Genomic DNA, 12,871 nt, shown 5'->3' on the forward strand with positions numbered 1-12,871 from the left:
ATTGAATGAAGAGTCATAACATGTTTGGTTGCTATGTGGATATGAGATGATGAAAATATGTTTGACTGCATGAAATATGTTGTTGGCTCTAGCTTACCCGTTTCGTTGCATGTTTGTGTTGTATGTGGCCGTTTTTCCTTGCGATGATCATCAACTTGGTTGATGGGAGCAGTTGGGCGTGGTTCTCATGGTCAACAAGCGAATGGGGATTCCGCAGCTTAGCCATCTGGGCTGGAGTTTTTCTTGTGTTTTATTTAGGGCTATGGCCCATGTATCTCTTTCCGTATTTCTACGCTACATTCTACGTTGTATTCGTATTCAGCTTTCCTTTATCGGCATCGTGGTGTGCCTAGTTTCGTAGGGGTAATGTTAAGGACCCCAGGACTGTGTTGTTATGCTTTTATCACGTGACGTTTCCTTTAATTTTAAGTATTAAATTAAATGGGACGTTACATTTATGGTATCAGAGCGGTCATTCCTTAGGTCTGTGGACTTGGATGTCCGCCTAGCTCTCTCTGTGTCTTCTGAGTATTCTTAGTTGAATTTTTGTCTTTATCGAGCCTAACCAAGTGATTTTCTATGTGCCAGTGGACTATGGCACCTCCTCGTAGGACTTCGCGATCATCCCAAGGAGACGTACCTGATATCGCCAGAGCTATAGAGGCGATGGTAGCGGCTATGACGCAGCAGAGTGCTGCGATGATGCAGCAGCATGAGGCATCCATGCAGCGACAGGCGGCGTCGCTTGAGCAGTAGCAGGCGGTGATGCAGCAGATGGAGGCTGCGAGGGTAGCTGCTGAGGATGCTCATCGGCAGCATATGGAGGCCCTCCGCCAGATGGAGGAGAGCAGGACGACGACGCCTGTGGTTGGTCCTGAGCCACGACTTGCGGTCAGGGAGTGGAGCTTGGAGGACTTTTTGAAGCACCACCCGGCAAAGTTTGATGGGAAGACTAGTCCTGACGCCGCAGACCAATGGCTGAAGGACTTGGAGCGCATCTATGACGCCAAGATGTGCCCTGCAGAGGACAGATTGGCGTTCTTAGTTTATATGCTCACGGGAGAGGCAGAGCATTGGTGGAGCAGTACCAGATCCATCCTGGAGGAGAGGGATGACCCAGTGACATGGGAAACCTTAAGGGAGAGATTCCTCTCCGAGTACTTACCAGACAGCATCCGATACGCCAAGGAGGTGGAGTTCCTCCAGTTGACCCAGGGAGGGAAGATTGTCACAGATTATGCTGAGAGGTTTAAACACCTCAGCCGTTTTTACACACTGCCGCTTGACGAGGAGTGGAGATGCCGGAAGTTTGAGAACGGGCTTCGCGGTGACATTCGCTTGATGATGGCACCCTTGTCCATCAAGGATTTTGCTGCTCTGGTAGAGAAGACCAGGGTAATTGAGAAGACGAAGCGCGAGGTGGAAGGCCAGCGCCCACCGCAGCCACAGCCGCCTCAGACGATTGGTGGACCATCTGGGTTCAGGCCCAGACATGAGGAGCGGAGGAGACCGTATGATAGACCACACTATCAGCCTCAGAAGTCTAGGAGCTTTCCTCCGCAGCAGGGTCGAGTTCGGTGTTACTCGTGTGGAGGATCTCACCCGAGGTATGCGTGTCCACGTAGGGAGGGTTACCGTTGGTGCAACAATTGTGGCAAGGAAGGCCACTTTGGGAGAGATTGTCCCAACCTTGCCAGGGCAGCGGCACGCCCTCTAGTTCAGGCACCCCAGCAGCATCAGGGGAGGGACAGAGGCAACAGGCCTCAGGCGACGGGCAGAGTGTACGCCATGTCAGGAGTTGAGGCATCAGGCTCAGGTAACTTGGTTATGGGTAGTTGCATGATAGCTGGTTCTTCTTGCTGTGTGTTATATGATTCTGGAGCGACACACTCTTTTGTGTCTTTTGCTTGTGTGGAACGGTTGGGTTTGCTGGTACGCGAGCTGCAGTGTGAGCTTGCGGTGTCTACTCCGGCGTCGGGTTTGGTTAGGACGTCGTCCTTGTGTGCTAGGCTTCCAGTGGAGGTAGAGGGGCGCAGGTACAAGGTGAACTTAATCTGCCTACCTCTACAGGGGTTGGAGGTAATCTTAGGGATGGATTGGCTCTCTGCCAATCGCATCCTGATAGATTGTCGGGAGAAGAAGTTGTTGTTTCCCGACTTAGAGGAACCTGAGTTGGTGTCTTCCCAGGGTGTTAAGAGGGAACTACAGGACGACGCGCATTGCTACATGATCTTCACACATATGGAGGTGGAGAGGGGAGAGACGACATCGGTGATACCAGTCGTCCAGGATTTTGAGGATGTGTTTCCGGAGGAGATACCAGGGTTGCCTCCCAGTAGAGAGGTGGAGTTCTCTATTGATCTAGTCCTAGGAACGGGCCCGGTCTCGATGGCCCCATATCGCATGGCTCCGGCAGAGTTGGTAGAGCTCAAGAAATAGATAGAAGATCTGATGGAGAAACAGTTCATCCGACCCAGCACTTCACCTTGGGGAGCACCAGTGTTGTTGGTGAAGTAGAAGGACGGGAGTTCGCGACTGTGTGTGGACTACAGGCAACTGAATAAGATGACTATCAAGAACAAGTACCCACTCCCGAGGATTGATGACTTGATGGATCAGTTGAATGGGTCATCGATGTTCTCGAAGATAGATCTGCGATCGGGTTATCATCAGATTTTGGTAAAGGCTGATGATGTACAGAAGACAGCCTTCAGGTCGAGGTATGGCCACTATGAGTATGTGGTTATGCCGTTCGGTGTGACCAACGCTTCAGCAGTGTTCATGGACTACATGAACAGGATCTTCCGACCTTTCGTAGATATGTTTGTCGTGGTCTTCATAGACGACATCCTTATCTACTCCAGGACTCAGGAGGAGCATGCAGAACACCTGAGGTTGGTGCTCGGTGTTTTGAGAGAGAAGCAGTTGTATGCTAAGTTGTCCAAGTGTGAGTTCTGGTTGGACGAAGTTCAGTTTTTGGGGCATGTGATATCAGCACAGGGGATTGCAGTGGATCCAACGAAGGTCGAGGCAGTGGTAAAATGGGAAAGTCCTAAAACAGCCACAGAGATCAGGAGCTTTGTGGGGTTAGCAGGATACTACAGGAGGTTCATAGAGGGATTCTCCAAGATTGTGGCACCTTTGACTTTGCTTACCCAGAAGGACCAACCCTTCACCTGGACGGATAAGTGTGAGGAGAGTTTTCAAGAACTAAAGAAGAGACTGACCAGTGCATCGATACTTGTGATCCCGGATGTCGGAAAGCCGTTTGAAGTTTACTGCGACGCGTCTCATCTTGGACTTGGTTGCGTCTTGATGCAGGAAAAGAAGGCAGTGACGTATGCTTCACGACAGCTTAAGGTACATGAGCGTAATTACCCCACTCATGACCTTGAGTTGGCAGCGATAGTATTTGCCTTGAAAATCTGGAGGCACTATCTTTATGGTGCTCAATTCCGAGTGTTCAGCGATCATAAGAGCCTCAAGTATTTGTTTGACCAGAAGGAGCTGAACATGAGGCAGAGGAGGTGGATGGAATTCCTGAAGGACTACGACTTCGAACTTCTATATCATCCGGGGAAAGCAAATGTAGTGGCAGATGCTTTGAGTAGGAAGACGGTACACACAGCACATCTCATGATAAAAGAGGCAGAGCTACTAGAGAAGTTCAGAGATATGAGGATACAGGTGGAGTTGGGGTCCGAGTCCATTAGGTGTAGTACCCTTACTATATCTAGTGACTTATTGGGCTCGATCAGAGAGAGACAGTTGATGGATGCTAGTCTGAACAGAGTTAGAGAACAGCTTGGATCAGACGAGGCTAGAGACTTTGCGGTGAGTGATGATGGCATACTGAGGTTTCAAGGCAGAGTATGTATACCGGATGATGCTGAGTTGAGAAAGTTGATCCTTGAGGAAGGACACAAGAGTCGTCTTAGCTTACATCCTGGCATGACTAAGATGTACCAGGACCTCAAGGAAACTTTCTGGTGGCAGGGGATGAAGAAGGATGTGGCTCAGTTTGTATCCGCCTGTCTGACGTGTCAGAAGGCGAAGGTGGAGCATTAGAGACCCGGTGGCGTTCTACAGTCGTTGGAGGTACCGGTGTGGAAATGGGACAGCATCTCCATGGACTTTGTGACTCATCTTCCACGGACTTTCAGGGGACATGACACCATCTGGGTGATAGTGGATCGGTTGACCAAGAGTGCTCATTTCTTGGCAATGAACTTGAGGATGTCCATGGCCAAGTTGGCCCAGTTGTACATTAAGGAGATAGTAAGACTTCATGGAGTGCCTTCGAGCATAGTCTCCGACAGAGACCCACGGTTCACGTCCAGGTTTTGGCAGACGTTGCAGAGTGCTATAGGTAGCAAGCTCACCATGAGTTCAGCGTATCACCCTCAGACCGATGGCCAGTCTGAGAGGACGATCCAGTCGTTAGAGGATTTGTTGAGGACTTGCATATTGGACCATCTGGGTGCTTGGGATGAGGTGTTGCCCTTGATCGAGTTTACCTACAACAACAGTTTTCATGCGAGCATTGGCATGACGCCATACGAGGCTCTTTATGGCAGGAGGTGTAGGACTCCTCTTTGTTGGTATCAGGATGGGGAGGCAGTGTTGGTTGGACCGGAGTTGTTAGTACAGACCACCGAGAAGGTGAGGATGGTGAGAGATAGGATGTTGGCTTCGCAGAGTAGGCAGAAGGCTTATGCGGATCGCCGAAGGAGGCCTTTGGAGTTCGCAGCAGGAGATCATGTGTTCTTGAGGGTGACCCGAACCACGGGCGTGGGAAGGGCTCTCCGCTCAAGGAAGCTTTCACCCAAATTCCTTGGCCCGTATCAGATCACGAGGAGGATTGGACCGGTGGCTTATGAGATAGCTTTACCCCCGCAGTTGGCGAACCTTCATCCGGTGTTTCATGTGTCACAGTTGAGGAAGTATGTATTCGATCCGGCTCATGCGTTGGAAGCTGAGGATATACAGATCAGGGAAGATCTCACAGTGGAAGTACCACCCATCGCTCTTGAGGATAGCAAGGCTGAGGAACGTCGTGGAAAGACCGTCAGTCTTGTCAAAGTCATCTGGGATCGGAGGACAGGTGACTCGACTTGGGAGTTAGAGGAGGACATGAGAAAATCACATCCACATTTGTTTGCTTGGTAAGTCTTTATTTTCGAGGTCGAAAATTTTTCTTGTTGGGGAGAATGTAAGAACCCTTTTTCTTTTTTTCATCCCTAAAGGTTAGTGGGCTGCCCCTAAGTGGGCCCAAGGGTTGGCCCAGTGCATATAAGCTCTAGGTCTGCCCTAAACCTAGGGTACCCTACATTTTCAGGACCTTGCCCTTACCTTGAGCCGCAGCCGCCACACCTTCTGCTAGGGTTCCGCCCGCACTGTCGTTGAGCCAGTTCGAAGCTTTCTCCTACCCCAGGTACGTACTATGGCTAGCCCATACTTGTCTCTATCATACATTTCGTTCCCTTCATAGCTAGGGTTCCAAGTATCTCATACTGTGCTTCTGTCCCGCTATCTCTACAGTTCTTCCGTTCGTTCCTTGAAGCTGTTGTACTCGTGCGTTCAGTAGCGAGGGCGAGTCGGAACGTTTTGCTAGCTTGAATCCCAGGTACGGGAAGCTAGAGTCTCAAGTTTTGAGTCATCCTTTGATCTGTGTGCGAGTTTATTGTTGGGTATACGGTTTGTTTCTTCGTTTTGATGCGTGTGAATAGCTTGCATGTGTGGTTTGCTTCGTTCTCATGGCTGATACAGTGAAGAACAGTGGCGAGACCTGTTAATCTCGCCCAAGCGAGTCAATCTCGCCTAGGCGAGATGAAACAGGGAGGCCTTTGCGCGAAATCTCGTCCAGGCGGCTCGCTCATCTTTTGAGCGAGCAGGCAACTCGCCCAGGCGAGAGGGATCTCGCTTAAGCGAGATCCCGTGATGCCAACATACGTGTTTTTGTACTCTCGCCTAGGCGAGGGGGAGGCTCGCCTGAGCGAGCATGTCTCGCCTGAGCGAGGCCCCTCAGCCTGAGCGAGATGCTGGGCGAGACTGTGCTATGCATTGGACTTTTGATGTTTCCCGTGTGATCTGTTTTGATTGGGTATGATTGTGTGATGATGGATATGTATATAATGGAGTATGAAATATATGTTTGGCATGATTCATGAATTGTGGATGAATGAGTTGGTATGAGACTTAGCATGAGAAATGAATGGGTGGTTTGAAATTGAAGGAACATGGTGTTGTCATGAGATGAGACCCTAGACTCATTGGGGTGGTATTGATCAGAGGTATGGATTTGGGAGGTGATGCATAAGAGGACTAAATTTCAAGGGTTGATATGTGGTTGAACAATATAAATTTAATATTTTCTTATTGATGAATTATGAATGTTGGTCCGTGTCAGCGTGTAATTCCTTGGGGTCTCTAGGTGAGACCTTCGGGGTTACTCTTCAGTGGTCGGGACGTAATTCCATGGCCCCTGCTAGTGGGTGTCCGTGGTGGTGCCCCATCTGTATAACTAGGTAAGGATTCAAGGTAAGGTTGCATCCTGACGCTCCGAGGAGCCAGTTAGTCTCACTTAGAGCGGACTGACTCTTGTGGTGGGAGTAGCAGGAGGCCTGAAACTCATTAAGGGCTAACCTTGTGGTGGGAGAGATTTTGATTCATCATAACACTTGTATTACAAAGCTCAGGGATCGAGCAGCTCAGGTTCGAGCAGAGGTACCCACACAAGTGCAAGCATCCACTGAATCCGACCAAGTTATACGTATCCGGATGAGTCGAGTCGAGTCGTAGTGTATTGAATGAAGAGTCATAACATGTTTGGTTGCTATGTGGATATGAGATGATGAAAATATGTTTGACTGCATGAAATATGTTGTTGGCTCTAGCTTACCCGTTTCGTTGCATGTTTGTGTTGTATGTGGCCGTTTTTCCTTGCGATGATCATCAACTTGGTTGATGGGAGCAGTTGGGCGTGGTTCTCATGGTCAACAAGCGAATGGGGATTCCGCAGCTTAGCCATCTGGGCTGGAGTTTTTCTTGTGTTTTATTTAGGGCTATGGCCCATGTATCTATTTCCGTATTTCTACGCTACATTCTACGTTGTATTTGTATTCAGCTTTCCTTTATCGGCATCGTGGTGTGCCTAGTTTCGTAGGGGTAATGTTAAGGACCCCAGGACTGTGTTGTTATGCTTTTATCACGTGACGTTTCCTTTAATTTTAAGTATTAAATTAAATGGGACGTTACATGATGTGTTTTCTTGTTTAAACTATTTGCATATTTATCTTTACATATTAAAAATACGAGGTTGCATTATTAATATAAAAATGAGTCATTAGATAAAATAAAAATGACTTTGTATATTAGATAAAATACCACTTTCATCACTTACGGTGACAAAAAGAGTCATTAGTAGAGACATACAAATAATGATGTTACGTCAATCTCATCACACCTTTAAAATACATTTAGTCATAATTTTTATATTTAATTAAGTAAAAGGAATATACCACACAAATAAAGTAATACAGGAAGAGATCGTCTATTTTATATGATATAATAATATTAAACATTTTTAAAGTGAAAGATTCAATTCTCATAAAGTTAGCATTAAATAGAATTATTAATAGAATGAAATGAAAAAGTGAAAATCAATGATTGGATGAATTGGGGTATGTGTGGTGTGGTGTTTAAATAGGGTGGAAGAGTGGTGGTTAGTAATCCATTATTCTTTTGGTTTGAGAAGTAGAGAAGAAAAGAAGAGAAGACAATAGCATAATGGGTTTGAAGATTAATAAGATAGTTTTGTTGGGAATGATTTGCATTGGTTTAGTTGTGTGTTCAGGTAGGGACATTGAGAAGAATGGGAAAAGCGATGGGAATGTGGTGTTGCTTTGCTTCATTGACTTGGCGCATTGTGTAGATGACCATGTTTGTGACCAAAAGTGCAAGAGTGCTAACTATCTTGCTGGTGGCAGATGCAAGTATAAGACTTGCTGTTGTAGAGGATAAAACATCTTTCTTTTTCTTTTTCATTAATAATATATAAATACATAACCATCTCTTATCATCTCATTCTCTTATTTCTCTTCTCTTTCATTCCCTTTATTTTATTTTATTTTATCAAAAAACTAAACACAATGTTTAATGTGATTTATGTGCATTCCAACAAATCTCTCTGTTATTTTTAAAAATTTTTTTTTTTGGGAAATAAACTCTTGTAAGTTTAAAATTTGAGTTTAATGTCTGGGTTATAAAAGTTTTCACGAATTTACATAAAATTTAGAATAATGATAAAAGTGATTGAGGATCGTAGTTGATTTTCTCCAACATCGATGGACACTGCCCATATAATAATGCTTTTAACAAATTGTACATAATAATGCTTTTAACAAATTGTACTTGAGTGTTCCGTATCCTGGTTGTGGCTCCTGTGTTATTAATGATTATTGTTGCAAATCATAGAACATCTCTTTTTGTTCTTTTTTTTTTTCATTAATAACACAAACATGTTTATATGGTAAGGTTTGAACTTGTCGCAATGTTAGTGGGGATAAAATAACATTTTCTATCAAATTGTTTCTATCATACCCTTGATAATTTTTTTAATATTTTTATTTTTTGATATACTTTTATGTAAATATTTGAAATCTTTTGTATCCAAGTGTAATTTTATCACTATAATTATATAAATAAATTTTATTTACTACAATATAATAATTTAAAGTAATTTCTATGGAATTTTTTTATCACCATCCAACATATATTGAATTTTAAAAGATGAGAAATCTATGTTAAATGTTAGTCATTATTAGTCTAATTTTTGTTCTTTGTGTCTAGTTGTGAATTATTATTTTTATTCGTGTTAAAAATAAAGAGATTTCATTAGAATTTAAAAAATTGTATTAAAGACACATTTCAAATATTTTTTTCATTTGAATATTTGTTTATCTTTCATATTTTTTATTTTTTTTTTAATTTTATCAAATAGGTTTTATTAATGTTAGAAAATTTAATCAAGGTTTTGGTTCTATTGAAATTTTATTAGGTACTTTAATTTGAAATATATACAATTATAATATGTTTTTTTGTCGTAATTTTTTTTTACTTATTAAAATTAATTAATTGATACAGCTAGTAAGGAAGCATATACGAGTACGTATATGAGTATATACCAGATGGAGATGAGAATGAGAAAAAAATTTGATACCGTTAGATTTAGATACGGGGATGAAGATGATTTTATCTTTAGGGATTAGTATAACATGATGAAACTCGTTCTCATTTTGCCCCGTTGCCATCTTTACCCCTAACTCGCACAAAATAATGAATACAATTTTATATTTTTCTTACTTATAATATAGAGTAGAGTCTTAATTACAACCGATGTTAAAATAGCATCGACTGGACCACACAATTAACTAATATATTATTACATTTTTCTATATAATGTGGAGTTAGCATCGTCCGATCGACTCTAATAATGTCTTAAAGTGAGAGGATGCTATATTTTTGTTGCTAATCCATGCATTCTTGTAGTGATTACATTTAATTTTATTTATAAAATAACTACATTCTATTATTTCTCTTTGTAAATAATATATTGGATAAAAAACACTTCCATCAATTATGGTTACAAAGAGAGTCGTTGATAGAGACACCTATTGATGTGATTTACAGTGTAGGTCAACCTTATTATACATTTAGTCATAAATTTTATATTTAATCAAATAAGCAGAATATACTACACAAATAAAATAGTATAGGAAGAGATCATTTATTTTTATATGATATGACCATATTAACCATCTTTAAAGTGAAAAATTCAATTCTCATGAAGTTAGCATTAAGTAGAATTATTAATAGAGTGGAATAAAAAGTAAAAATCAATGTTTGGATGAATTGGGCTATGTATGGTGTGGTTCTTAAATAGGGTGGAAGAGTGGTGGTTAGTAATCCATTATTGCTTTTTACTTTGCAAGGTAGAGAAGAAAAGAAGAGAAGGCAAAAGCAAAATGGGTTTGAAGATGATGAATGTAAAGGTTAATAACATAGTTTTGTTGGAAATGATTTGCATTGGTTTGTGTTCAAGTAGAGATATTGGGAACAATGTGAAAAGTGATGGAGAAGAAGGGTTGCTTTGCTCCATTAACTCTGGGCATTGTGAAGATAACAATCTTTGTAATGAAAAAGTGCTTGAATGCTTCCTATCTTCGTGATGGCAAATGCAAGTACAAGACTTATTGTAGAATATAAAACATGTTTGATTTTATTGCCATTTATAACACATAAGCATCTCTTATTATATCAATGGTGTCTTTTCTTTTTCTCTCTTACTATCTTTATTTTCTTTTATCAAAACTAAACACAATGTTTAATCTAATTTATGTGCATTCCAACACAATGTTTAATCTGATTAATGTCTGGGTTACAAAAGCTTTCATGAAATTACATGAAATTTAGAAGAATGGGAAAAGCAAATGAGGATCGTGGTTGGTTTGCTCAAACAACGAGGGGCATTGCCCAGATAATAATGCTTGTAACAAGTTCTACTTCAATGTTTATAGAAAGCAAATTAAATCTATGAAATAAAAATATATGGTAAAGGCTTCACTAGGGTTGGATTTCCTACACGAAATAAAGATGAAACCATTAACAATATATTTCTAATTCCTGACTCTGGCATTCACACCACTATGTAACAAGCTCTTAGCGACAAGTCTAAACTTTAATAAGGACCCTAATGTCTTAGAACACTAAGCCTAAGAGAACAACCACGTGTGAATGCTATTATGAGTATACTCTAGATATTTAATGTACATCATGCAACCTTTTTCCATCACATAAAATTGTTATCTCTTCTCTTTTTCTTTTTCTTAGGGCATGGTTCTTACAAAAACCTATCCCAAACTTATTCAATTTCCTAGGGTAGGGTTTTTACTAATACCTACCCTAAACTTATTCAATCTCATACCCTACATTAAACTAATCTCATATCATACCTTCACTTTTCTCAACATGTCACTAGTGCAGTTTTGCTATTTTAACTCGTGTTATAGGCCTCGATTATCACTTAACCGAAGCATAAAATGGCACGGTGGCAATTTTGTAATTTTTTCCAACTTTTATGCCTCGGTTTAGTATATACCCGAGGCAGAAAATGCCTTTTTGCTTCTGTTCTCAAAAAATCGGTGCCACAAGGTCTGATATGCCTCGATTTTGAAGTTGGCTAATATTTCAAAAATGCCACTACGATAGTGATATTTGGCCTCGGGTGAAATTGAATCGATGCTAAAAACTATTTTCTGCCTCAGTTAAAAATTGAACTGAGGCCAAAAATTGTTTTCTACCTCGGGTGGAATTGAGCCAGTGCCAAAAATTGTTTTATGCCTCGGTTAAAATTTGAACCGATGCCAAAAGGTTCCTTAGGGTTCAAAAATCGTGAATCACTTTTTTTCTTCTTCTTCCCCGCGTGCGCATTCTCTCTCTTAGCCACCCACCTTCATTGTTGTTGTTGCGCTCCGACCACTCACGACATTTGATGTTTTGCTCATTCGTGTTCTGGTTTGGCGAAGTGCGATTTGGGGCTCGCGAAGTGGGCGTGAGTTCGTTGTGTTACAGGTGTGTGGTAGACTGGTGTTGTGCGTGGATGGAGATCTATCGTTGATGGTGGCGAGACGTGTAGGTGGCGGCAACGTGAAGAAACTTGTTTTTGCGATGGATGTGGTTTTGCGATTTGGAGGAGGAGACGCGATTTAGGGTTTGTGATTTGCTACATATTGTTGATTTTTGTTTGCATTTATGCAAGTGTGGTGTTCACATTTTCGTGTATGAAGAACATGGAGGTTCCATGGTGGTGACACGATTCACGAATTGCTCTTACGATGAAGGAGAAGATTGCGGTGGCTGCGGATCTTTGGTTGTGAGTTTCAGACATGACGGACGGAGCTATGGTGGAACCATGGTGGCTGCCTAGGGTTTCTGGTGGAGAAGATGGGATGTTAATAATGCAGAGAGGCATATAAGGCCTCAGTTCTTAGCAGAATCGAGGTAGAATATGGAGCTTCTGTTTTGGTTGAGACCTGAGGCAAAAAGCTAACCTTTTTGGCCTCGTCCTAATATGCCTCGGTTCCAGAACCAGGGCAAAATGACAAAAATAATTGTTGTCAAAAACCCTTCCTGCATTAGTGTGTACATGTTCTCTTTGCTATTGTGCAGGATAAACTATTTTTTTCTTTAAAGGCTGATGGTAAAAGAATGAAACAATTACGGTCAAAGAGGGTAATAACAAATAATTAACTATTAGTTTGGCTATTTGGCTAAGTGGCTTAAACATACCAAACAAATGTCTTTATCCTTTCTAACCAATTATGTGATTTCGTTAACAAGAATCAAGCAAAAATCAATTTCATGGCAATGCCCCTTACATCTCTTACCACACAAGCTTACAACACTCAAATATTCAAAAGTTTGGTCTTACTCTCATGGTTGAAAAAGGACTAATTTCATGTAATCATACCAAACTATCTCTCACTCAAAGTATGCCACAAGATATTCCAACTATATGCACAATCAAAATATAAGAAAGTCAATGCTCAAGAACATTTCAACACAATTGACATTAAAATAGTTAAATGCACATTGATTACTATGAGAACATGTTTAGCATAAGTTTAAGATGATGACAATGGTAGTCACAAATTAACATTACTACTAAATGAAATAGTAAAGAAAAAGTAAAAGTACTTAAATAAAGTAAAAGAAATTGGGTTGCCTCCTAGTAAGCGCTTGTTTAACGTCTGTTAGTTTAAGTTTACTATGTTTTTGGAATCTTTGATGGCTATTGGACTGCTTAGACTGA

The 12,871-nt window shown here is 41.6% G+C and overlaps 1 protein-coding gene across 1 annotated transcript; it reads left to right on the forward strand.

The window, feature by feature from the left end:
- The first annotated feature begins 819 nt into the window (after positions 1-819).
- On the forward strand, positions 820-11,986 carry LOC114188377. The gene is made up of 9 exons (XM_028076966.1): positions 820-1,478; positions 1,626-1,816; positions 2,162-2,421; positions 2,539-2,955; positions 3,025-3,485; positions 3,759-3,870; positions 4,609-4,662; positions 11,632-11,736; positions 11,819-11,986. The coding sequence occupies exons 1-9, from the start codon at positions 820-822 to the stop codon at positions 11,984-11,986; spliced, it is 2,427 nt and encodes an 808-aa protein (XP_027932767.1).
- The last annotated feature ends 885 nt before the right edge of the window (positions 11,987-12,871 follow it).

The sequence above is a fragment of the Vigna unguiculata genome, chromosome 6 (assembly GCF_004118075.2).
Source record: "Vigna unguiculata cultivar IT97K-499-35 chromosome 6, ASM411807v1, whole genome shotgun sequence".
NCBI lineage: Eukaryota > Viridiplantae > Streptophyta > Magnoliopsida > Fabales > Fabaceae > Vigna > Vigna unguiculata.

Coding starts and splice junctions, on each gene's coding strand:
- LOC114188377 (XM_028076966.1), top strand. CDS start 820: ATGGAGGCCCTCCGCCAGATGGAGGAGAGCAGGACGACGACGCCTGTG. Junction 2,956..3,024: donor AGTTGTCCAAGTGTGAGTTC/TGGTTGGACGAA, acceptor GATCCAACGAAG/GTCGAGGCAGTGGTAAAATG. Junction 3,871..4,608: donor TACTGAGGTTTCAAGGCAGA/GTATGTATACCG, acceptor TGTTGGTATCAG/GATGGGGAGGCAGTGTTGGT.